General features: G+C 42.2%; 1 protein-coding gene across 1 annotated transcript in view; it reads right to left on the bottom strand.

The window, feature by feature from the left end:
- Positions 1 to 12938: 12938 nt before the first annotated feature.
- Positions 12939 to 24178, bottom strand: part of KCNK1 (potassium two pore domain channel subfamily K member 1) — a 55899-nt gene continuing 44659 nt past the window's right edge. The window contains exons 2-3 of the mRNA XM_066382240.1: positions 20070 to 20465; positions 12939 to 14138 (exon numbers count right to left, since the gene is read on the bottom strand). Coding sequence (XP_066238337.1) covers positions 13879 to 14138; positions 20070 to 20465 — 656 coding nt within the window. The 3' untranslated portion in view covers positions 12939 to 13878. The remainder of the gene's footprint in view (positions 14139 to 20069; positions 20466 to 24178) is intronic.

Genomic DNA, 24178 nt, shown 5'->3' with positions numbered 1-24178 from the left:
TTATCTTTAAGCTTCATCGATGTCGTAACATGGGATGAAGAAGTTCCCTCCTATTAAAGACTGAATACTATTCTGTTGTATATGTACACCACATTTTGTTTATCCATTCTTCCATTGATAAACATTTGAATTGTTTCTGTCTTTGACTGCTGTAAAGAATGGTGTTATGAACATGGAGTACAAATACCTCTTTGAGTCCCTGGTTTCAATTCTTCTGGTATAAATCCAGAAGTGAAATTACTGGATCATTTAGAAATTCTGTTTAATTTTTTGAGGAGCTATCATACTGTTTACTACAATGACTATACCATTTTATGTTCCCACCTATAGTTCACAGGGCTACAATTTCTGCACATTTTCATCAACTCTGTTCTTTACTGCAAGGATTTTTTTGTTTGTTTTTCATAGCCATCCTAATGAGTGTGAAATAGTACATCATTGCAGTTTTATTTGCATTTCCCTAATGGTTAGTAAGTATCTATTTGTGTTTTTATTAACTGTTTGTAAATATTTTTAGGAAAATGCCTATTCAAATTCTTTACCCATTTTTTGATTGGGTGGCTGGTTTATATTGTTGAGTTGCAGTTCTTTAGGTATTCCTTATAAAATATATCACATGCAAATATTTTCTCCCATTCTCTATGTTGCCTATCCACTCTCTTTGGAGTATCCTTTGATGCACAGAAATTTTTCAGTTTGAAGTCCAATTTACCTATTTTTTCTTTTGTTGTCTGTATGTTTTGTTTTGTTTTATTTATTTTTTATTTATTTTAGAGAAGGGGGGAGAGAGGGAGGGGAGGAGCAGGAAGCTTCAACTCCCATATGTGCCTTGACTGGGAAAGCCCAGGGTTTCGAACCGGTGACCTCAGTGTTCCAGGTAGACGCTTTATCCACTGCGCCACCACAGGTCAGGCCTGTTTTGTTTTGTTTTTAAGTGAGAGGAAGGAAGATAGTGAGACAGACAGACTCCCACATGCACCCTGACTGGGACCCACTTGGCAATCTCTGTCTGGGGCTGATGCTCAAATTAACCAAGCTATCCTCAGTACTTGGTGCTGATGCTTGAACCAATTGAGTCACTGGCTATGAGAGCAGAAGAGGGAGAGAAGGGGGAGAGGGAAGGGAAGAGAAAGAGATGGTCGCTTCTTATATCTGCCCTGACCAGGGATCAACCAAGGCTCCAGGCACTAAGCCAACTGGCCAGGAATGTATGTGCTTTTGCTGTCGTATACAAGAAATAATTGTAAAATCCTATGTCATGAAGCGTTTCCTCTATTTTTTTTCTAAGAGTTTATAGTTTTGAATCTTACATTTAGGTTTTTGGTCCATTTTGAGTTAATTTTAGTATACGATGTTAAGATAAGGGTCCAACATTTTCTTTGCTTGTGGGCTCTAAAAAGTTGTTTTGTTTTTTGTTTTATTTTTATTTTTTGTAGATTCCTTAGGATTTTTATATTGACCATCATGTCATCAGGTCATCTTTAAATAGGGACAGTTTTATTTTTTCCTTTGGATATTTATTCATTCTATTTCCTTTTCTTGCTTTATTGTACCAGCTATAATGCCCAGAACTATGACTAATAAAATGGTGAAAGCAGACATTTTAACCTTGTTTCCAATTTCAGGAGGAAAGCCTTGTGTCATCATTAAGTGTACTGTTAACTGTAGGTCTTTTGTATATGTTTTTACCACAAAGTCCCTCTCTTGTGAGACCTTCTATTTTTTTTCATTTGGTTCAAGCATATTCATAATTGCATTTTATGATGACTGTTTTAATATCTTTGTCAGATCATTCTAACTCACATTTGTGTGATGTGGTGTTGCCAATTGTTTTTTTTTTAGCAAGAGAGAGAGGCAGATAGACAGAAGGGAGAGAGATGAGAAGCATCAACTAGTAGTTGTGGCACCTTAGTTGTTCACTGATTGCTTTCTCATATGTGTCTTGATTGGTGGGGGGGATAGGTCCAACTGAGCCAGTGACCCCTTGCTCAAGCCAGCGAACTTGGGCTTCAAGTCAGCAACCATGGCGTCATGTCTATGATCCCATGCTCACACCAGTGAGCCCATGCTCAAGCTGACAACCTCGGGGTTTCAAACCTGGACCCCCAGTATTTCAGGCTACACCACCACCTGGTCAGGCCTGTTGATCTTTTTCATTCAGTTTGAGGTCTTCCAGGTTGTTTGTATGAGTGTTTTCTTCAATTAAAACCCAAATAGTTTCACTTTATGTAATGAGACTACATCCTTAAACTTTCTGCTTCAGTGGGCTTTCTCCAACACAGCTTTGGTGTGGGCAGGTGAAGGGCACCGCCTGTTACTAAGAGGAGAAGTCCAGGTTTGCCATTTGTCCTCATGAGAGAAGAGGTTCACTGTTATTTCCAGAAGGGGATGGGAATTGTGACTCCTGTGGGTTTTCACTGACACCAGTGTGTAGGCAGTCTATTACAATTTGGTGGTGAGTGAAGTCCTGAGTGTCTGACAGGCTTCCTCTGACCCCAGCTAGAGAGGATGGAGTGCCTCATTGTCACCTGTGGGATGGGAGTCAGGCTCGACTGACAGCATGTGTGTGTGCGTATGTGTGTGTGTGTGTGTGTGTGTGTGTGTGTGTGTGTAGGGGGTGAGCAGGTGGGAGTGCAGCCTCCTTACTGCCCAGTGAGGAGTCCCCAGCTTCTGCTTGGCTTTGTCTGAAACCACCAATTAGGGGTATTAGGGTGCCTCGTTCTAGTCTGGTTAGAGAAGTCTATGCTTTCCACTCTGCCTGTGCTGAGGCATTTTTATACACGAACAATGAACTGTCAGAAAGAGAAATTAAGGAAACAATCCCCTTCACTATTGCAACAAAAAAATAAAGTACCTAGGAGTAGATCTAACCAAGGAGGTTAAAGACTTGTACTTAGAAAATTATAAATCATTGATAAAAGAAATCAAGGAAGACACAAACAAGTGGAAACATATACCGTGCTTATGGTTAGAAAGAATAAACATAATTAACATGTCTCTATTACCCAAAGCAATTTATAAATTCAATGCAATACCAATTAAAATACCAATGACATACTTCAAAGATATAGAACAAATATTCCAAAAATTTATATGGAACCAAAAAAGAATACAATAGCCTCAGTAATCTTGAAAAAGAAGAATAAAGTGGGTGGTATCACACTTCCTGATATCCAGTTATACTACAAGGCCACTGTACTGAAAACAGCCTGGTACTGGCATAAGAGCAGGCATATAGATCAATGGAACAGAACAGAGAACCTAAAAATAAACCCACACCTTTATGAACAATTGATATTTGACAAAGGAGGTAAGAGCATACAGTGGAGTAAAGACAGTCTCTTTAACAAATGATGTTGTGAAAACTGGACAGCTACCTGCAAAAAAATGAAACTAGACCACCAACTTACACCATTCACAAACTCAAAATGGATAAAAGGACTTAAATGTAAATCGTGAAACCATAAGTATCCTAGAAGAAAACTTAGGCAGTTAGCTCACTGACATCTATTGCAGCAATATCTTTGCTGAATTATTTCCACAGGCAAATGAAATAAAATACAGGATAAACAAATGGGACTATATCAAACTAAAAAGCTTTTGCACAGCTAAAGACAATATGAACAGAATAAAAAGACAAACTACACAATGGGAGAACATATTCGACAATACATCCGATAAGGGGTTAATAACCAAAATTTATAAAGAACTTGTAAAACTCAATACCAGGAAGACAAACAATCCAATCAAAAAATGGGCAAAAGAAATGAATAGACACTTCTCCAAAGAAGACATACAGATGGCCAATAGATAAATAAAAAAATGTTCAACATCACTAATTATTAGAGAAATGCAAATTAAAACCACAATGAGATACCACCTCACACCAGTCAGAATGGTGCTCATCAACAAAACAACACATGATATTTGTTGGTGAGGATGTGGAGAAAGGGGAACCCTCCTGCACTGCTGGTGGGAATGCAAACTTGTGTAGCCACTGTGGAAAACAGTATGGAGATTCCTCAAAAAATTAGAAATGGAACTGCCCTTTGACCCAGCCATCCCACTTACAGGAATATATCCCAAGGACACCATATCACTGAATGAAAAAAAGAAATGTACCCCCATGTTTATGGCAGCATTGTTCACAATAGCAAAGATCTGGAAACAGCCCAAGTGTCCGTCAGAGGACGAGTGGATTAAAAAGCAGTGGTACATATATACAGTGATACCTCGGTTCTCGAACGCCTTGACTTTCGACCAAATCGGTATTCGACCAGGAAATTCGAGAAAATTTTGTCTTGGAATCCGAACAAATATTTGGAACTCGAACGTCTGAGATTAGCCGAGTTGAGCCGAATGGCGTTCATTCGGCCGAGTGCGCCTTGCCTGCGTCATCAGTGTGAGTCACGCTTTGTCACGCTTTGTGGAGAGAGAGAATCACGTTTTTGTGGAGAGAGTCACGCTTTGTGGTGAGAGTCACGCTTTGTGGTGAGACTCACGCTTTGTGGAGAGACTCACGCTTTGTGCACGCTTTGTACACTGAATTTAACCCTTAGACATGGGTCCAAAGAAAGCCAGAAGTGGTAATGCAGACAAAGGTAAGCGGAAAGCTGTGAGAACAACGATTGAGCTGAAAAAAGAAATCATTGCCAAATATGAACAGGGCACACGTGTTTCAGATCTGTCTGCTGAGTATGGCATGCCAAGATCTACTATCTCAACTTTCCTTAAGAATAAAGCTGTTATAAAGGCTGCCAATGTTGCCAAAGGTGTTACATTGTTAACAAAGCAAAGGCCTCAGATAATGGAGGAAATGGAGAAGCTGCTTCTTATTTTCATTAAAGAAAAAGAGTTAGCAGGTGACAGCATCAATGAAGTCGTTATTTGTGAGAAAGCACCAGTAAATAGGCATATTTTTGGGGCTTGGAACAAATTAATCCAGTTTCCATTATTTCCTATGGGTTTCATTGTTTCGGTTCTCGAACAATTTGGTTCTCGACCGTTCTCCCGGAACGAATTATGTTCGAGAACCGAGGTATCACTGTACAATGAAATACTATGCGGCTATGAAAAAGAAGGTATTATTATCTTTTGCCACAATATGGAGGGACCTGGAAACTATTATGTTGAGTGAAATAAGCCAGGCAGAGAAAGAAAAATATCATATGACTTCATTCATTTGATGAATCCAAGGAATAATGAGAACTAAGGAACGGAATTGATACAAAGGAGGGATCAAAGGGACCAGAGGAAAAGAGAACAGAAGGAAAGGGGATGATAGGATGGGATAAACCTGAAGGGAAGGGGGGAGGGTGCTGTAGGGAGGGGGGGCAAGGGAGATGTTGAAGGGAATAGGGGGGAGGGGAGATGCATTTGGTGTGACCCTAGAATCTATGTAAACACAATACATTAAATAAAAAAAAATTTTTTTAAAGAAATGAGAAGGGAAAGCAAAGCTGGGGGGTGAGGAAAGTGACCCATCACCCAAGGCCCCTGGGAGCCTGTGGCAAAGCCTGCAAGGGATTTATTGTCTTGGGATTAACCTCATTTTAAGTCACCCTTGTCATTTTGAAAGAGTCAGAACTTTCCAGCAGGTGGTAAGATAGTCTAAATTCCATGAAAAAGACACACCATCCCAGGTTTTGAGGGAGCAAGCTCCTAAGTGGGTTTCATCCATGTTTAGGAGTCAGACTTATGGTTAATGCACTGTTTGGTCAGCAGCCAACCTGAGGGAGGCGCTGTGGGCACATCTTGAGGGAGTGCTCCAGCGGCATGAAGGACTCCCCAGCTTTTAGCATCTCCCTCCGATTAGCTTTGCACTCCCTCATAGTCACAGCACCACCTCCTCTCTTATCCAGGCATCATCTGCACCTTGTTCTTGAAAGTCCTCTCCAGGTCTTGATAATTTTGAAGAGATTCCCTCCCCACCACAGGAGGCCCCCTTTGGTTGCATCAGGAGCAGTTAAATGAAGTGGGTCTGATGGTCTTGTCCTTGCATCTCTGGGCTTCAGGAATAATCTGAAGTGACCAGAGGGTTTGGGGCGGGGACCCCTCTGTTAGCCAACAAAGTAAGGTCACAGCTTCCAGGGCCCCAGATTTGTGAGCTCCTGAAGAGTTGAGGTTACAGGATCACCTTATCTGACAGCGTGGGCAGATGCCACAGCCCTTCCAAGTCCTGCTTAAGAATGATGTGGTTCCCAGTGCTGATAGGTGGAAACTTAAACCTTCCTTTGTTACATCTGAAGGTTTTTTTTCTGGAATAAAAAAGTGATGTTTAATGTTCTTTGAATGCCTCACAGAACAGTGTCTCAGCATTCTTTTTTTTTTTTTTTGTATTTTTCTGAAGCTGGAAACGGGAAAAGACAGTCAGACAGACTCCCGCATGCGCCCGACCGGGATCCACCCGGCACGCCCACCAGGGGCAATGCTCTGCCCACCAGGGGGCGATACTCTGCCCCTCCGGGGCATCACTCTGCCGCGACCAGAGCCACTCTAGCGCCTGGGGCAGAGGCCAAGGAGCCATCCCCAGTGCCCGGGCCATCCTTGCTCCGCCATCCTTGCTCCAATGGAGCCTCGGCTGAGGGAGGGGAAGAGAGAGACAGAGAGGAAGGAGGGGGGTGGGGGGTGGAGAAGCAAATGGGCGCTTCTCCTATGTGCCCTGGCTGGGAATCGAACCCGGGTCCCCCGCACGCCAGGCCGACGCTCTACCGCTGAGCCAACTGGCCAGGGCCTAGTGTCTCAGCATTCTGAGGGAGAGGGAAGGGGAACTGTGAGGGGAAGAGATCCCTTTCCAGCAGGTGTCAGACTCTCATCAAAGCTGATAGGCTCAGAAGGCAAACATTCTCTTTGTCACACCGCAGCCTCTCATTTTTATACCTAATGTAATATTTTGAGATCTAGTTACACCAAAATAGGTATGAGTTTTTCGCCTTTATCAAAGAAAGGCTTACACTTAAATAGGTTGGTAAACTTACCCTAAGGGTATTCAATGATATTTTTCTTGTTTATTTTCCTGGGAAGACTTATTGTAAAGAGAAATATGAATGGTCCAGGGGTCATAGAGCTGCTCAGAGAAAATGAATGATGCCTGAGGTGAAGAGAACATTTGAAGGTACTTTTCATTCAGTTTCCAGGAGGTAGTTAGGTGGGAAGATTTAATAAGTCAAATTCTGTTTCTTCCGTCTTGAGATGGCCCATGTCATGGTGCTTGTAAAAGGCAGTGGCTCTTGGGCAAAATGTTCATACTCTAAACCCACCTGCTTCTGTGTGAGGATAATGATATTTCTAGACCAAGAAAGGGAAGCGTTTCCAGCCCTTCGCCTTCACAAATACAAAGTCAGATCCACTTGTCTCTGGAAACGGCTCCGACAGTACATCCAATGCGGACATAGCCAACCTGTCTCCTCCCTGGAGCTGGGCCTCCCAGTGGGGCTCTCTGCTGTCAGTGAGATCCTACATATTACAGGATGTTTGGGGAGTATCCCCAACAACTCTGGAGCCAGCCACATGCTCATCTCTAGAGTTGTTTCTTACACAACTTTTCCAGCTCAAAGTGATCTAACAGGTCCTGAATCTTCCCAGGTCCCCTCAACTCCCAATAACTGCCTTCTCCAGTATTTACCCATGCCAGTGGAGATGCTTAGTCAGGCTGACAAGCCAGAGCGCCGTCCTGGAGAGGAGGATGACTTGAAGCTCCAGGCACAGAGGCTGCCACGGGCTTTGCAGTGGCTCAACCTAGGGCGACAGGTACACAGGCCACAAGCTCCTTGCTCCTGAGGGCAGGGCCTCTCAGGGACTGTGTCAAGTGCCCATTCCTTATAGTAGTCTCCCTTTATCCAAGCTTTCAATTATCCCTGGTCACCTCTGACCAGAAAATATGAATGGGAAATTCCAGAAATAAACATTGCATAAGTTTCATTTATTTATTTTTAAATTTTATTTATTCATTTAGTGAGGAGAGAGAGAGGGAGAGAGAGAGAGAGAGAAGGTAGGGAGTAGCAGAAAGCATTAAGTCCCCTACGTGCTTTGACCAGGCAAGCCCAGGGTTTTGAACCAGCGACCTTAGCATTCCAGGTCAAAGCTTCATCCACTGCACTACCACAGGTCAGGCAACAATGTGTAAGTTTTAAATTGCACAAGTACTGTTCTAAGTAGCACAATCCTGAATCTCTCTCAGCCTGCCCAGAGGTAAGTTGTCTCTCATCTCAGCGCTGCACACCTTTATTAAGGTAGTAGCCATCTGGGTGACCAGATGGCTGTCTTGGTGTCTCGGTGCCTGTGTTCAAGTCATTTATTTCAGTCAATTGTGGCCCCAAAGTGCAAGAGTAGTTAGGATGGCAATTCAGACCCACCACAGAGAGATGAGAAAGTGCTTTGCAAAGTGAAAAGGTGAGCACAGCACAATAGATATTTTAAAAGAAAGACAAAGACCACATTTACATAACATTTATTATAGAATATTATTATAATTGTTCCATTTTATGATTGTTGTTGCCAATCTCTTACTGTGCCTAATTTATAAGTTAAGCTTTATCACATATATTTATGTACAGGAAAAAAACAACATCGAGAGGGTTTGGTACTATCTGTGGCTTCAGTCATCCACTGAGGGGCTTGGAACTTATCCTCCATAGATGAGGAACTACTTTACTGACACATAAAATTCACCAAAATGAAGTTGTTGTGTTGGCCCCTGACTGATGATAGTGGTGCTCTGGGTCAGGGATGCAGAGGCCCTCAGGGCATCAGCTGCATCCCTGCCTGGGGCAATGCCGGGTTGGATGCCCCTTGAGGTTCTTACTGTGATTGTAGAAAACTAGCAGGGGTCTTTGAGGATCAAGTTACTACTCACAGGTCCTGGAGGATTCACAGCAACCCAGGGCCACACAGCAAGGTCACAGGTAGAGAGTATGAACTTGTGGCTCTGCCTTTATTAGGGCCCAAGGGGGTGGTGTTTAGGATTAAAGGGGTTCCTCCTTTATTGCCTAACTTAGAGCATATGAGTGGGTATCAGGGCTTAGGAGGGAGCAGTGGGGTCACTCAAGTGGTCAGCTAGGTAGGTTACCAAGGGCTTTCTAAAAGAGGGAAATTAGAGGTGGCCTAATTTCTTCCAGTTGTACTCCAACTCACTGATTTGATCCTCAGCTCTATCCATCCTGTTTTTAATTCCTTCCATTGTGGTCTTCATTTCTGATATTGTATTTGTCATCTCCGATTGATTCTTTTTAAATATTTCAATATCCTTTTTTATACTTGCTATTTATTTAGGTGTTTGTAATGACTATCCATTGTTGTTCTAAGATCCCTAAGCATCCTTACAATCATTATTTTGAACTCTGCATCCGGAAGTTTGGTTATTTCCTTATCACTCAGTTCATTTCCTGGAGGTTTCTCTTGTGGTTTCATTTGGATTGCACTTCTCTGTCTTCTCATTATGTCTGTTTGGGTGTTTTCTTTGTAGAGCTGATTGAGTCTATGCTTGGTGTTGTCTGCTTTCAGTTTTCAATTGTGTTATTTCTAGGTCTTCTTGGGTTGGCATCAGCTATTATTTGTAATCCACTTTTGGATTTGGGCTGCTTTGAAGTCTTGATTTGTTTGTTTTCTTAACAGGTGATTGTCTTGTTTGCTGATCTCAGCAGGGGGCTTATTTGAAACTGTATCCAGAAATGCGTGGGTGTAACCTGAGACTCTGAAGTCCTCTTCTGCCAGTTAATCTCTCTGGGGGCGGGTTGCTTTCTCAGCTTCAGTAGGGGGTGTATCTCAGATCTCCATGGAGACCTGAGTTACTGCCCCTCCTCCCCACTTCTTGTTTTCAGCTGTGCCTTGTTGCGCTGATTGGAGCTGGAGAGATGTCTAGAGATCTGTGCCCTGGAAGCACTTTGACTTTTGTATTGTGGAAGGATCAGCCCCTCCCCCAGTTATGGCCACCTCCAGCACTGGATAAGTCAGCTTCTCAGGTCATCCCCTGCATTCCTCTGCCCCTCACTGTCAGTCTCTCTCTCTCCCCTTTCTTTTTGGAGGACAAGCCAGCCCTTTCAACCCACCTCATTCCCTGGTTGCCAGGCAAGTGGCTGTGAGCAGTATTTTCTGCTCTTTTCCTTGGAGTGAGATCCCTCTGGGCTCTCAGCCTCACCTCCCCCCACCCCCGTTCCTATAAGCAGGGGAGATTCAGGCGTTCCCTACCAGGTTTGTTGTGGCTTCTTCTTTGCTCCTTGGTTTTTGAGAGCTGTTCTTGTAGTCCAGATTTGGTTTTTCATGCTGATTGTTCATAAATTAGTTTATAACCCAGTTTGGTGGTGAGAGCTGGGAGTCTGTGCGTCTGCCTACTCTGCTGCCATCTTCAGGTCCTCGAGGTGGCCTAATTTCTTATCTGGCTGTTTTGCTAGTAGTTGTGTTAATTTTTTTTACTTGTGCCAAAAGAATTATTGTAAGTGTGCAGCACAGATGGGGAGCCCTGAGGCAGCAGCACGCCCTTCACTTTTGTAGGGTGGTGAACCAAGGCTGCGGTTCTTGCAGAACTGTGTGCACAGCCTGTGAGTCCTGAGTGAGGCCAGGGGGGCTTACTTCATCCTGTGTGCTTTATGGCCATGCTGTGACAAATACTTAAAAGCATATATAGTCACTTCTGGGTTATTTGCTGTATGTTAGAAAGCTGCTGCCCAATAGTGCATAATAGATACATGAGATTTTTAGAAAACTGTCTTTAGCAAATAATTTCATGTTTTGACTCACACAAAAAGCTTAGACATACCAAATTTTCATAAAGTGAAACTCTTGAAAAATAATACATCACTTTAGGGAAAACTTTAAATGTACTAAAGACACAAATTGAAAGTTTTACTGGGCATAGTCAAAGCAAAGGACTATTATTTCAATTTCAGCTTTCTAAGGAAGTTTTGTTTCTAAATTTGCCAAGAAATGATCCGTTTGACCATGAAACTGTCCCCAAAAGCACTACCTGCTCTCCTGACTTGAGATTATCTGTATTGATCACAGATCTCCTCAGCACCAAGGCTCTGACTGTGAATAAGAAAATAAATGTTTCATATCAGCCAGGAAGCCCTGCTCACCGATTTCTGAATAAGGGACATTTCTACAATTATCTTCCAATGCACGCTTATGCCAATTTAAAATGAACTCTTATTTAAAGCAAATATTAGCTGCTTTAGCAAGAAGCCAGTGTGCTATAACTTTAAAGGATTGAAAAGGCTTTGTGTTGACTTTATGTTATCCTAAGATCTGTTCGCACATTTGTAAATATGTCCTCATTCATTTCCCTGAAAAGCACTTTGTCGAAAGTATGGGTGTGACCATTTTCCAGTCAAGAAAGTGACACCATGTCTAAGTAATCTAATCATTACCAAAGAATTTTTTGGCTGGTCACCATATTGATCTGTTCAGAAAACTTCCCATTAGTCATCTTCTTCAACTTTTAAAAAAACAATAAAACCCCGTTTAAATCTCTTGGGGCATGATGATTGAGAAAAACCAGCCTCATAATGGAGTCATCTGGATCATTCTGTTCTGTGATTTCCTTCATCAGTTTCATGCCCTGGTCTACAGTCCTCTGACTTCTGAGAGGTTGAAAACTCTTCCCGAGATGCTGTTCTCTCCTCACCTGAGTGTATCTGTTGCTCCAGAATCTGCACACCTACCGGACATGTGGAACTTTAAACTCACACGCAGCAGCACTCCCCCTGAATGAGTATAGTTTCTGCTTCTTCTCTTGGGTTTTGAAGAACTCTGCCTAGAACATTCCTGTCCAACAGTAGCTCCTTCAGCTTATATTCTACCCATCACTCAGAACCCTTCTATAGTTTATGTTTACAGCTTTGCTGTCTCACCTCCAACCAGAGGGCCCAGAGTCTGTCCTGCTTGACACTCTTCCCTTGGGACCACAGGCAGCATCTATCCATTGGCTGATGACAGAGCCCAGGGATGATGCTCCTTCATATTAAAATGTGACAGGGTAGGAAGCAACTCTTGCTCTGATTTCTGGACCTCACCCTTCCCATTAAAAACAAGAGACCATCTGAAGGGCACTAAGGTTTAGTGGAGCCTCTACAGATTCAGAAAAGCTTTAAAGAATAATTATACCACCTTATTACTATGACATCCTGACTCACAGCGTTTCCTCAAAGTTTGTGCTTAGTTTCTAGTTCTGCGCTCCCCTCTCCTGGTAGAGATAAGCAGTGCTGGCGCACCAGTCATTTCTCCTGCAATGAGTAAAATACCACGGCATCCTCTGCAGTAACCCACTGCAGCTGTTTCCTTCCGGGCTCTGCACCATTCCATGCCTGGTGATCAACGACTTTCCAGACCCAGTCATGTCTGCCATGCACATCCTTATTCTTGAAGGTATCTCTTCCACTCCTTTACTAATTACTTGCCCTGCTGAGAGTTGTCTTTCACTGTGGGATGAGGAGAGAATGGTGCTTACTGGCAGCAGAACCCAGATTGGGAGAAACCAAAGAATATGTCTGGCATTAAACATGGAAAGGATCTGTTGACAGCTCACCATCCAGGAGCTATGGAGTGGCATGGGGGCTTTGGAGTCCAGCTAAGTCCTTCTCATGGCTCTGTTGCTGAGACAAGATGGTATTTCCTACAATAAAGAAGGGCTCTGCTGTAAGTCAGGGTGGCACGTACCAGATGCAGTGCAGGTTTCTGAGTGAGCTCCTCAAGGTACAGACCGGCTGCCTGCTTGGCTCATCTACAGGGCTTGGGTTCAAGCACCACCTCTGGGCAGCTCCGATGGGAGACGAGGCTCAGTCAGGGGGTCACTGGGCTTTAGTTATCACACAGGGTCTTTCTAACTTTCTGTCCTTAATCATCTGTCCTGTGTCCATCATTTAAATGTTGCCTTTATGATTTCTGTGAAGGAGTTCATACATGTAATCCACATGGAAGAAAACTTTTCTTGAGATATTAAAGCATAAGATTGTAACCAACTATGATGTTTATTGATTTCAGTTTATAAATTTAAAAATGCTCAGATTTGAAAGAATATCTTCATTTGGGGCATCTATGGTCATTTTCTGTGCTTTAGTACTAGGTGACTGCAAATCACAACACACTTTCATAACAAATATCTTAACCTATTTTACAAATCACAATCTACATGACTTTCAACTACCTCCAGAGAAACACACACAAACATCTCACATAGCTGATATCACAGTTATTTTAAGAGGGCAGAAATGTTTATTGCAGCAGAATACTACAGGTTTACTCTTCAGGATACCAGTCCTCTTATTTTATTGCAGCAATTCTCCATTCTTTAGTATAAAGAGAAATCAAAAGAAAATATTATCTACAATTTTGGGTTAAGAAGTTTGCTGAGATCTGGTGATCTGAACCATATGTACAGGATATAAACATATTTATATTCTATATGTACACAGTTAATGGTTACCTATTCATTATAAATAATAGGTTTAACTTAGGTTCTACAAAAATAATCATTTTGGATGGGCGCATGCAAATTTACTTATGAAAAAAAGCTCTATGCCTTTTATTTGCTTTTAAATATAGATGTTGCTATTTAGCCATCAGCTAAATGATTCAATGCAAATCCCAAAGCCCCCAATTAAAAGTATAAAATCTCCTCCTACCCACAGCAGCACACTGCTTCAACTATTCCCCTAATCGTGAAATCTAGATAATTGTTGCCTATGAATTACAGGTACCTATCCTGTTTCCTTAGACATTAGATTGTCCTCCAGAGTAAAAGCTTCCTTTGTGCCATGTTTTGTTTTTAAAATTACAAACAGTAGATATTTGGTAAAATATCATTTTGGCTTTTACATTCTCATAGAAATGAACAAAGCGAAGCATTCCCTGACTGCCAGACTCAGGGCTCAAGGATGGTCCTACTCAGTGGTCAGCGGCACCGTCGGTGTGGGCAGATGGCTGAGGGTCCATGAAGGGCTCATGCTGCTTCTGGTCCTCCTTCACACTGGCTGCCTGGTCTGTGATGGAGGAGAAGGACAACTGGTCATGCTCGATGATGTGCACCTGGTCCTCATCTTTGTCCTTTTTCACGTAGAACATTTTTCTGAACTTTTTTAGCTCGTGGAGTTCACAGAAGGTTTCCAGAATGACCAGCATGGCAATGAGGCCAAGCAGCAGGTAACCTGTGAGGAAAACAAGTATCTCAGTGGGAGGTTGTCACAGATAAACCAAGTCACAACACAAAATATCTGCTGATGAATAAGTTCATTGCCACTTCTCTAATTTTAGGAACACTTTGAATTCCACAGCTCAAAGAGGGATGACCCAGAGAAAAATGAAAAATGACTTCGACAAAATTGGATTACTCAGAATCACAAGGTATAATTTTTGAGGGAAAAAACATAGGGACGATGTGGCAGTTAGAGAGAGACGATATATTGTACCCATCCAAGATGACCTTCAAGGGGAGGCTCTCCACCACCCATTTATCATCAGTGGCTCTCAAAGAGTCAGTGACATTGTAGAAGAGCTTTGATTTATCATGAGTTCTGACAACAAAGCTGGATGCCTGAAGCACGGATGCTTCATTGTGCTGCCACAGGAGAGGACATCCAGCAGCAAAGCTGGATGAGAATTCCTTTAAGAACTGACATAGGCCCTGGTCAGTTTGCTCAGTGGTAGAGCATTGACCTGGTGTATGGAAGTCCCATATTTGATTCACAGTCAGGGCACACAGGAGAGGCGACCATCTGCTTCTACCCTCATCCCCCTTCTCTCTCTCTCTCCCTTCTCCTTCTGCATCCATGGCTCGATTGATTCAAGCACATCAGCCCTGGGCACTGAGGATGGCCCAATGGAGCCTCCACGTCAGGTGCTAAAAATAGCTCGGTTGCGAGCATGGGTCATAAATGGGCAGAGCATCAGCCCTACATGGTGTTTGCCGGGTGGATCCCCATCAGGGCAAATGTGGGAATCTGTCACTCTATCTCCACTTACTTAAAAAAAAAAAAAAAGAATTAACATAGACATTTAAAAGTAGTTCTGGGTGTGGCCAGTTACCCTTCCACTACAATCCTGCAACAAACTAAGCTTTTCATTATATGACAGTCTTATTTATTTATTTATTTATTTATTTTGAATAACTCTATTAACTTCTTACTCCAAAATAAAAGACAGCCTATTATTTCAGGTAAAGTGCTATTCTTTGGAATGTGTGATGGAAAACAAGTCATTTTAAGTCAGTTTCAACATGTTTAAAATCAGTTTTCAGAAAAAACATTTCATTCTTGAACAAAAAATGGAAACGAAAACTCTAAAGAAGAAGAAAATTCCCAATTTTATGTCTCAGTGGTAAAGTGCTGAAGGAAGACTTTCTGAAAATAAATGAACTAAGAAAGCGAGCACGGGCAGCACACCAGCAATAAGGAGGCTGTTATGCAAAGACTGTGAAGTCACACAGCCCTGGAACCTTTAAGAGTTGGCTACCAGGTGATCATTAGTACATTTAAGAAATAGCAAAGAAATTGTTAATCAAACTAATTAGCAAGTCCCTTCCTTTTCCTTTATCCGTTATTTATTCAAACTCTTGACTGCTGACAAAAATACTCATGAGGTTTCAGGCAAAGCTGTGGATTTTATCCCATCCCAGATAAGATACCTTAAGAACACTGGTTCGCTTCACCCAGCACACACACTGTACAGATTGCCTAAAAACCCTGATTCAATTGCAACAGTCTTACAATATTCTGCAAAAATTTAGTATTTTACGAGAAATTAAGGAGGTTAAACTGTTGGGCAAAGAGTATAAGACAGGGGTCCCCAAACTTTTTACACAGGGGGCCAGTTCACTGTCCCTCAGACTGTTGGAGGGCCGTACTATAAAAAAAACTATGAACAAATCCCTATGCACACTGCACATATCTTATTTTAAAGTAAAAAAACAAAACGGGAACAAATACAATATTTAAAATAAAGAACAAGTAAATTTAAATCAACAAACTGACCAGTATTTCAATGGGAACTATGCTCCTTTCACTGACCACCAATGAAAGAGGTGCCCCTTCCAGAAGTGCAGCGGGGGCCGTATAAATGACCTCAGGGGGCCGCATGTGGCCCACGGGCCGTAGTTTGGGGACCCCTGGTATAAGACAACACAAGAGAGAAATAGAGCTAACATACACAGCTTTCCTAAGTCACGAAAAAATTAAGATAAGGAGGTAACAATTTACTTAACATATGAAAAGAAAGTTGACATGCTATTTTTCTGTGCTATGAAATATACATCAAAGCACCTATGATGTCACCGTGCCCACACCATGCAGCACAAATATTGTCACATGCACCAATTCTGGTGTTGTGTGAACTTGTGAGGTCATTTGGAAAGCACTGTTTCATTATGTTCAGTGAGTCACAAAAGGCACATTCACTTCTTGGAAATACCACTTCTTCGAAAAATATAGAAGTTGAAGAGTTGTAAACACACAGAACTATTTATCATAGTTATTCATAATGCCTCCAAATTGGAAGCAATTTAAATATTTGACAATAGAGGCATGGTTAGATTATGATATAGCCATCTGGTAAAATATTGTGTGGACATTAAAATAATTATGCTCACTGGTAGAATTATGAATTCAACATTTTAACTACTTTGTAAATGTTTATTGAACTTGTATGATAGCCGGACACTTTTCAAAGCACTTAGGGTTTATGAGTGAAATGTTTGTCCTTAGGTGAGCTTGTGGTTTAATGGAAAAGCTAAAATACACGTGGTTTTGTCAGGTTCAGATGACAAGCCATGGCCCAGACAGAGCATCTGATACTGGAACATTTTAGTTGTTCATTGATTGCCTCTGTGATTTCCTGGAAGATGTAACCTGAGCTGGAGCCTTGCAAAAGTCTCATTGAGGCAGAAATAAAAACTGTATGAACATTATGATACAATTCTATACATCCTGAGAAGAGAGGAAAGGGACATGCAAAAACAGTCTCTTGAAACTGGGTTTCTAGGTTTTCCATGATACCATATTGAATTTTTTTAATTGTTTAAAAATTATAGCTTATTGGCCATCTGAAATTTAATGGCTATCTTCGACATATAAAATTCTGAAAATATTTAATATATTCTAACTTTCAAAAAAGAACCAGATGGACAATAAGATGAGCAGCTGTTTTAAGATTTTTCTGGGCCCTGGCCAGTGGCTGAGTGGATAGAGTGTTGGCCCGGCATATGGATGTCCCAGGTTTGATTCTTGGTCAGGGAACACAGGAGAAGCAACCATCTGCCTATCTCCTCCTCCCTCTCCCCCTTCTCACTCTCTTCCGCTCTGCAGCCAGTGGCTTGACTGGTTCAAGCGTCAGCCCCTGGTGCTGAAGATAGCTTGGTTGATTCAAGCATCTGCCTGAGATGGGGCTTGCTGGGTGGATCCCAGTTGGGGCACATGTGGGGGTCTATCTCCCTTCCTCTCACTTAAAAATAATATTTTTTTCTAGTAAATTAAAGAATGTGCTTGATTGTAATAGACTGCAATCCTAGTACTCGTTTTTTTTCTTTTGTGATAGAGAGAAAGAGAGGGATAGGGAGAGAGATGAGAAGCATCAACTTGTAGCTGCATCATTTTAGTTGTTCATTAATTGCTTCTCATACATGTATTGACCTGGAGGCTCCAGCCAAGCCAATGACGCCTTGCTGAAGCCAGCAACCTTGGGCTTCAATCCTGTGACCATAGTATCATGTTGATGATCCCATGCTCAAACTAGTGACCCTATGCTCAAGCTGGTGAACCTGCGCTCAAGCCAGTGACCTCAGGATTTTGAACTTGGGGCCTCAGCCTCCCAGGCTGGCACTCTATCCACTCTTACCACTGGTCAGGCCTAGTACTTTTTATCTTGAGTTTAAAATATTTAATAAGGTAGAGCACTGTTTTTAAAATTAAGAGTTGGTTTTCAAGTAAATTTTGTGTGGCACATTTTTACACTATAATTTATAATGTCTATTATGAGCAAGAAATTGATCAGTCCTTTTAAGGTGCCTGGGTAAATAACTCTCAGTAATAAGATTTTTGCATAAAGAGTTCTGAAGGGAATCACAACAAAATGAAATAGTAATGGGAAGGTGAAAAAAATGAAAATTTAATCAATGAAAAGGCAACATAGAGCCCTTCCCAGTTATGGAAGAATATCAGCCCGGTGTGTAGATGTCCTGGGTTTGTGTCGGGAGCCGATCAACAACTGCTGGCTGACAAGGTCACAGCAGGAGAAGACCCACAACTGCTGGCTGACAAGGTCACAGCAGGAGAAGACCCACAACTGCTGGCTGACAAGGTCACAGCAGAAGAAGATCAAAAACTGCTGATTGACAAAGTCACAGCAGAGAAGACCAATGGCTGCGGGGTGACAAAGTCACTGCAGTGAAGACCAATGGCTGTGGGGTGACAAAGTCACCGCAAAGGAAAGGCACAACGATACTTCCCCCTTTGACTTTTTGAATTAATCTGGCCTTATATCCCCCCTTTTCTGGGTGTGTGCTATTAATTATGGCACAGGGATAATAGTACCGTGCTTTCCCTGTAGATTCGTAGTGATTTCTTTGGAAACGAGACAGAGGGTGTGAGTTCCACAGAAAAGCCTGTAAGCCCCTTGAACTGGGCTCATAGACATAAGAGGCTGGCTATGATATCCCTCGTAAAGGGTTAAGTTTGTAGGAGAATTCCTTCTTAATCATGTTAGAAAGAATAGATTGTGACTTGTGAATGGGTAGGAGGCAGTGGCTGTGCACAGAGCACCCTTCGGCCTTCACTTAACATTTTTCCTCCCTAGCCTTTTCATGTTATAAAGTAGAGAAACATTCCTTTCTTCTTGCTTATTTGATCTGCAAATAGTGGTATATTCTGAGAAGAATAGAGTCAGAACTTAACTAGTGTTTAAATATAATAAATAAGTAATATTTGATTAGACAATAGTATCTTAGGTAAGGTATAGTAGAATGGCCCATTGTGTGGCCTAGGATGAGAGCGCAGTCGGCAAGAAAAGAATGTTTTACTAAGAGAATTGTCTTTTGACTAAAGGCAATTGCTAGGCTTTCTCAATGAGATGTTCTCATGAGATTTAAAAATGTAGGGAAATCCATGGAATGTCTTGTGTTGCTGCTGGGCTATCTTGCAAGTGCACTCTGCATATCTTTGGATGAAAGCTATTCTTAATGTTATGTTAATTTCTTTAGAGGCAAGCCTTTTAGAATCTTGTGAGAAAAAGTAGGACACTGCATAAACTCAAGGCCATTTACCTGAGCAAGCGGTGGTCCATTGTTAGTCATCTGCTAAATCTCTCTCTGCTCCTTAACTCACAACAGCAGTAAAGTTAGTTAACTATTAGTACTAATATTCTAAAAGCTTTTACTGATGTTGTTATCGCTATTCAAGTTATTTTGTATTTTGAATGATTTGCTACCTGACTTGTGACTCATAGATGTAAATTAACTGTTATCTGGAAACATGCAAACATAGTGAAACAAAAATAATAATTAACACCATGTGATTGTAACTTGGTGTGCGTGTATAAAAAGGGAGCTATACTAGCATTTGGTAGAGATGCCTGGCAGTAAATGCTAACCAGAGAATAAAGAGAAAGAAAAGAATTCGGCTCTCTCACTCCATTTTCGCTGACGCCGTCTCCTCCTGTGGGACCCCTGGATCCCCCCCGGGGCTAGACCCCGGCAGGTTTGATTCCCGGCCAGGGCACACAGGAAAAGTGCCCATCTGCTTCTCCACCCTTCCCCATCTCCTTCCTCTCTATCTTTCTCTTCCCCTTCCACAGCCAAGGCTCCATTGGAGCAAAGTTGGCCTGGGCACTGAGGATGGTCCATGGCCTCCGCCTCAGGTGCTAGAATAGCTCTGGTTGCAACGGAGCAATGCCCCAGATGGGCAGAGCATTGCCCCCTGGTGGGTATGCCAGGTGGATCCCAGTCAGGCACACGCAGGAGTGTTTCTCTGCCTCCCTGCTTCTCACTTCAGGAAAAAAAAAAGCAACAGAGGATTCTACAAATGACTATCCATTCATAGACAAGATGGAGAGCTCGGATTGCCCAACAGAGATGGAGGGCACAGAGTACTCACATGTGATTCCGATCTTATAGAGCTCTCTGAACTTCTGATTGTAGCCTTCTCCAGGAACATAATCACCCAGGCCGATGGTGCTCAGGGAAATAAAACAAAAATAAAAGGATTCCAGGAAGTTCCAGTCGTCCTCCAGGATGGAGAACACGGCCGCTGGGATAAAAAAGAAGCAGGACACGGTGACAAACCCGAGGAGCACGGCATGGACAATAGCCACCACTTGCTTGGAGAAGCCCCAACGGATGTGGAAGTAGAGGACAGGCCTGCGGGTAATGTGGATGGTGACACGCTGGACCACTGCCGTCAGGAACAGGAGGGTGAACGGAATGCCAATAACGGAGTAGACGATGCAGAAGGCCTTACCGCCATCTGACAAGGGCACTGTGTGGCCATAACCTATGAGGAGAGGGAGTAGAAAACACAGTTTAAATAACATATGCCCACTGTTCCCCTCCACTTAGAAGAGCCAGACTTCAGGTCTGATAGCTCAAAGGCTCAGTGTAACTGTTACTGAAGTAAATGCCATATGGTTAAGAAGCTGCCACTTTGAAATCTCACCAGTTCTTTCCAAAACATCATGTCTGGCTTCAAGCTCATTGTCAGGCAGAAGCAGCCGTTCTGCTGCCACGCTAAGGCCCCACAACAGAAAACTCATCATGGGACACCAACTCCTCCAGGCAGACGTACCCCTCCCATGTTGCCCCACAAGGATCCTTGTTAGAGTCCAAATGCCAGCCTACACTTATATCCAGAACAGACTACTGAGAGCATGTTTCAACAGAACAGTGTGGGACCAGGACCCAGCTGATCAGGAGACAGTGGGAGGATGAAATAGACTCAGAGAAGATGCAGCCATCAAACAAGAGGAAGAAAAATAAACCAACTCACAGTAATCAGCAATTCTTTTAAAATTTTGCTCAATTATCTGGTTAAATGGCAGATATTATAACATTTTTTTCCTTTTAGTCATTTCTGTAGATTCTAAGATTCCATCAATTCCACAAGATGAACTAAAAACACACACAATAGGGTCAGTGGTTAAAGTGTGTTTTACTTCCCACTAGATCTAGGTCACTCTCAATTCATGCCAGTCTAACAAATACCAGCCAGAGAGAACCCTGCAGGGCATAAGGCTCAACACACTGTTTAAAAAAATCTCACTAGCACTCCACCCTGAAAGGACTAACGTGTCTGAACAAGTCAGTTCAGGAAAAAGCCAACTAAATGAATCTTTTTGTAAATTGGGTTCTGCAAAAAACCCTCACATCCGTGATTACAATTAAAAAATAGTTTCAAAATATGGTTTCTAAAATACATCTGCTTAAAAAGAAATGATGGCTCAGTGAATAGAGCATTGGCCTGGTATATGGACATCCCGGGTTAGATTTCTGGTCACAGCTCACAGGAGAAGCAGCCATCTGCTTCTCCCCTATTCCCCCTTCTCTCCCTCTTCCTCTCCCATAGCCAGTGGTTCAATTGGTTCAGTGTGGCCTGGGCACTGAGGATAGCTCTAGTGGAGCACACCAGCCTCAGGCACTAAAAATAGCTTGATACTCAAACATTGGCCCCAGATAGGGTTGCCAGGTGGATTCCGGTAGGGGTGCATGTGGGAGTATGCCTCACTATCTCCCTTCCTCTCACCAAAAAAAAAAAAAAAAAAAAGAAAAAGAAAAGAAATTACTCTGTCTGAAGAACCTTTAGCTTCAGATCCCCAAATTCTCTGCTTTATCTCAATTCTTGGGGTGAGTCCAGGTCATTAAACATCTTCCTTGGTCAACATGGCAGTCAGAAGGCATGCAGGTTACAAACTAGCTACAAGGAGCCTAGGAACCTGTGGAAATCATATGCAATTTGTATATCTAACACATGTGTATTTTTCTGTGAAGAGAGAGAATACAGTGCTCAGATTATCAGAAGAGTTGAGAGCCATGGCTCTGAGCATCAGTTCCTGAATCCTTTTGGTCTTTGCAACAATCAACTGCTCCTGGAATGCTGCATGAGGTCAAGGCTGGTTCACGAGGGCAGTAGGAGTGGTGGAGGACCCAGAGAACAACAGGAGGCGTCCTCAAAGCATGCCAGATAATGTTCGCCCAAAAAAAAGCAGCAGGAGAAAGTTCAATGGCGACATTTGAGGAAAGATGTGAAAGAGGAATGAGACTGGTCAGTAAAGCAGCTACCATCACCAAAGATGGCTAATCGAAGTTGTGATTTACTCCAGCCATTAAGGAAGGGCATTCTCATGGTCAGACATATGTGGAAACAGAAGCTGAAGTGGAAGTTTATTTAACCATAACAAAGGCAGCTGGGAAGTGATTCCCAAGTTTGGTCATGAGCTGTGACTAAAGTCCCTGCAACAACAGTGCTCAGGTGGAGGCTGTGGGACAGGCTCAGCTTCAGCAGGAATTTCGTGGAAGAAACAGAAGTTTAGCTGAATCAGTGTGACTGGGTAAAAAGCCTCTAAATCCATAATTTCATAATGTTTGCTTTATAGCACTTTTAAAAATGATCTTTCCTAAGAGTGTCACACACTTATTTTTACCTAGCCCACCTCTTCTTTATGTGTTCCAATAAATTATATGACTTTGGCTCTAGTAGGAAATAAAGTAAATAAATTTCTAGTTTTAAAATATCTTAGGACATAATTTTTGCTCTCAAATGATGATAGCTCTTTTTATTAGCATGTTAATTAAACCTCCACTTACTGCAATGGTTCCTCCAAGCAACAGAGATGATCATCACAAGACTCTAGATCTCTGTCTGTAGTAATGCGTTTTTATGCCACTATTGTGTTCCCGCCAGGAGATTAAAAACCACCAATGTGTAGACAGTTTACTGAAAGCCATTTCTTCTCCTGATGTCTACACGGCTTTGTTAATAGAAAGTAAATGTAACATTTACATCTCATTTGATTTCTAGACACCTTCAGTGCTGTCACACAGAGTATCAGCATCTGTACCAGGCACAACCATTCTCTTATAGAGACGACAGCCAGGCCGCAGAGAAAACCTCAATCCTACTGAATTTTAATGAAGGGTGAATAATTTACCCAAGTTTGGTCAATTGAACCTCCAGATAAATCATAAATCAAAGCTTAAATTTTAAAATATTATAATCATATTAAAATCCATGACAATGTGTGAAGAATTTAGCAAAGTGTTAATAACACTTACTTACATATGAATTTTTCATATTCATATAATTTGGGTGCCCAAAAGACTGAGCACAACAAAGTCTACTGAAAACACAGACTCAAAAACATAGTGTCCTGAGATGACACTCCAGGTGCAAATGCTTCCAAGACCACAGTTGCTGGGTTTCCTGTGATGAAAGGTTGTGTCCTGATACTCTGCCAGTTGAGACCCAGTTTGTGTCTTTGTCGGTTTGGTTGGTCTGTACATCCCCTTGGATAAAGGAAGACACCTGTGTGGGCTTCTCTTCATCCATCAGAGGAAGTCACTAATGTGTGGCGTCTCCATATCCCTGATGCCTTCTGAGAGGTGCAGCTGCCCCTGCTGTGGCCCTGCACATATGACAGATATTCTCATTTACATCATCTAATATGATATGGTAGGTACAGCATATATATTTTCAATTAAGTTAGCTTGATACATGGTGAAAAAAAAGCTACATAAGAATGTCAACCTCTGAAATCAACCCCAGCAGAGATACTGAAATAAACTGCAATGTTTCTCTTCTGCAAACACTTTCCTTTGTAATCTGCACTTTAGCTTCCAGCTGTCTATTTCCCACTGGACTGTTAGCCCTCTGAGGGAGTGATCACACCCTTCTCTCTGACGACTTCCTGCTCAAGGCGACTGCCCTCCAACTCACAGACAGTGATAACACTTGGGCAGTATGTGACTTCAAATTCAGGACAACCAGAAACTCAGTGTGCAACAATGAATCAGCTTCAGGTCTAGTTGATTTCTTCTGCCACTTTAATGTTGAAATAAGATTCACTCTGCACCCACAATTCAATAATCAGTTAACTTCCAGACACAGTGCATACAACGGTCTTCTTATTCTCTTTTTTCAAAGACCCACACATAGATAAACTCTGCCTACTCCACCCATCCACATCCATGATAAGCAATGTACAGCTTCTGTTT

Source organism: Saccopteryx leptura, chromosome 1 (assembly GCF_036850995.1).
Source record: "Saccopteryx leptura isolate mSacLep1 chromosome 1, mSacLep1_pri_phased_curated, whole genome shotgun sequence".
Lineage (NCBI taxonomy): Eukaryota > Metazoa > Chordata > Mammalia > Chiroptera > Emballonuridae > Saccopteryx > Saccopteryx leptura.
This window is presented reverse-complemented; position numbering and strand designations above follow the sequence as displayed.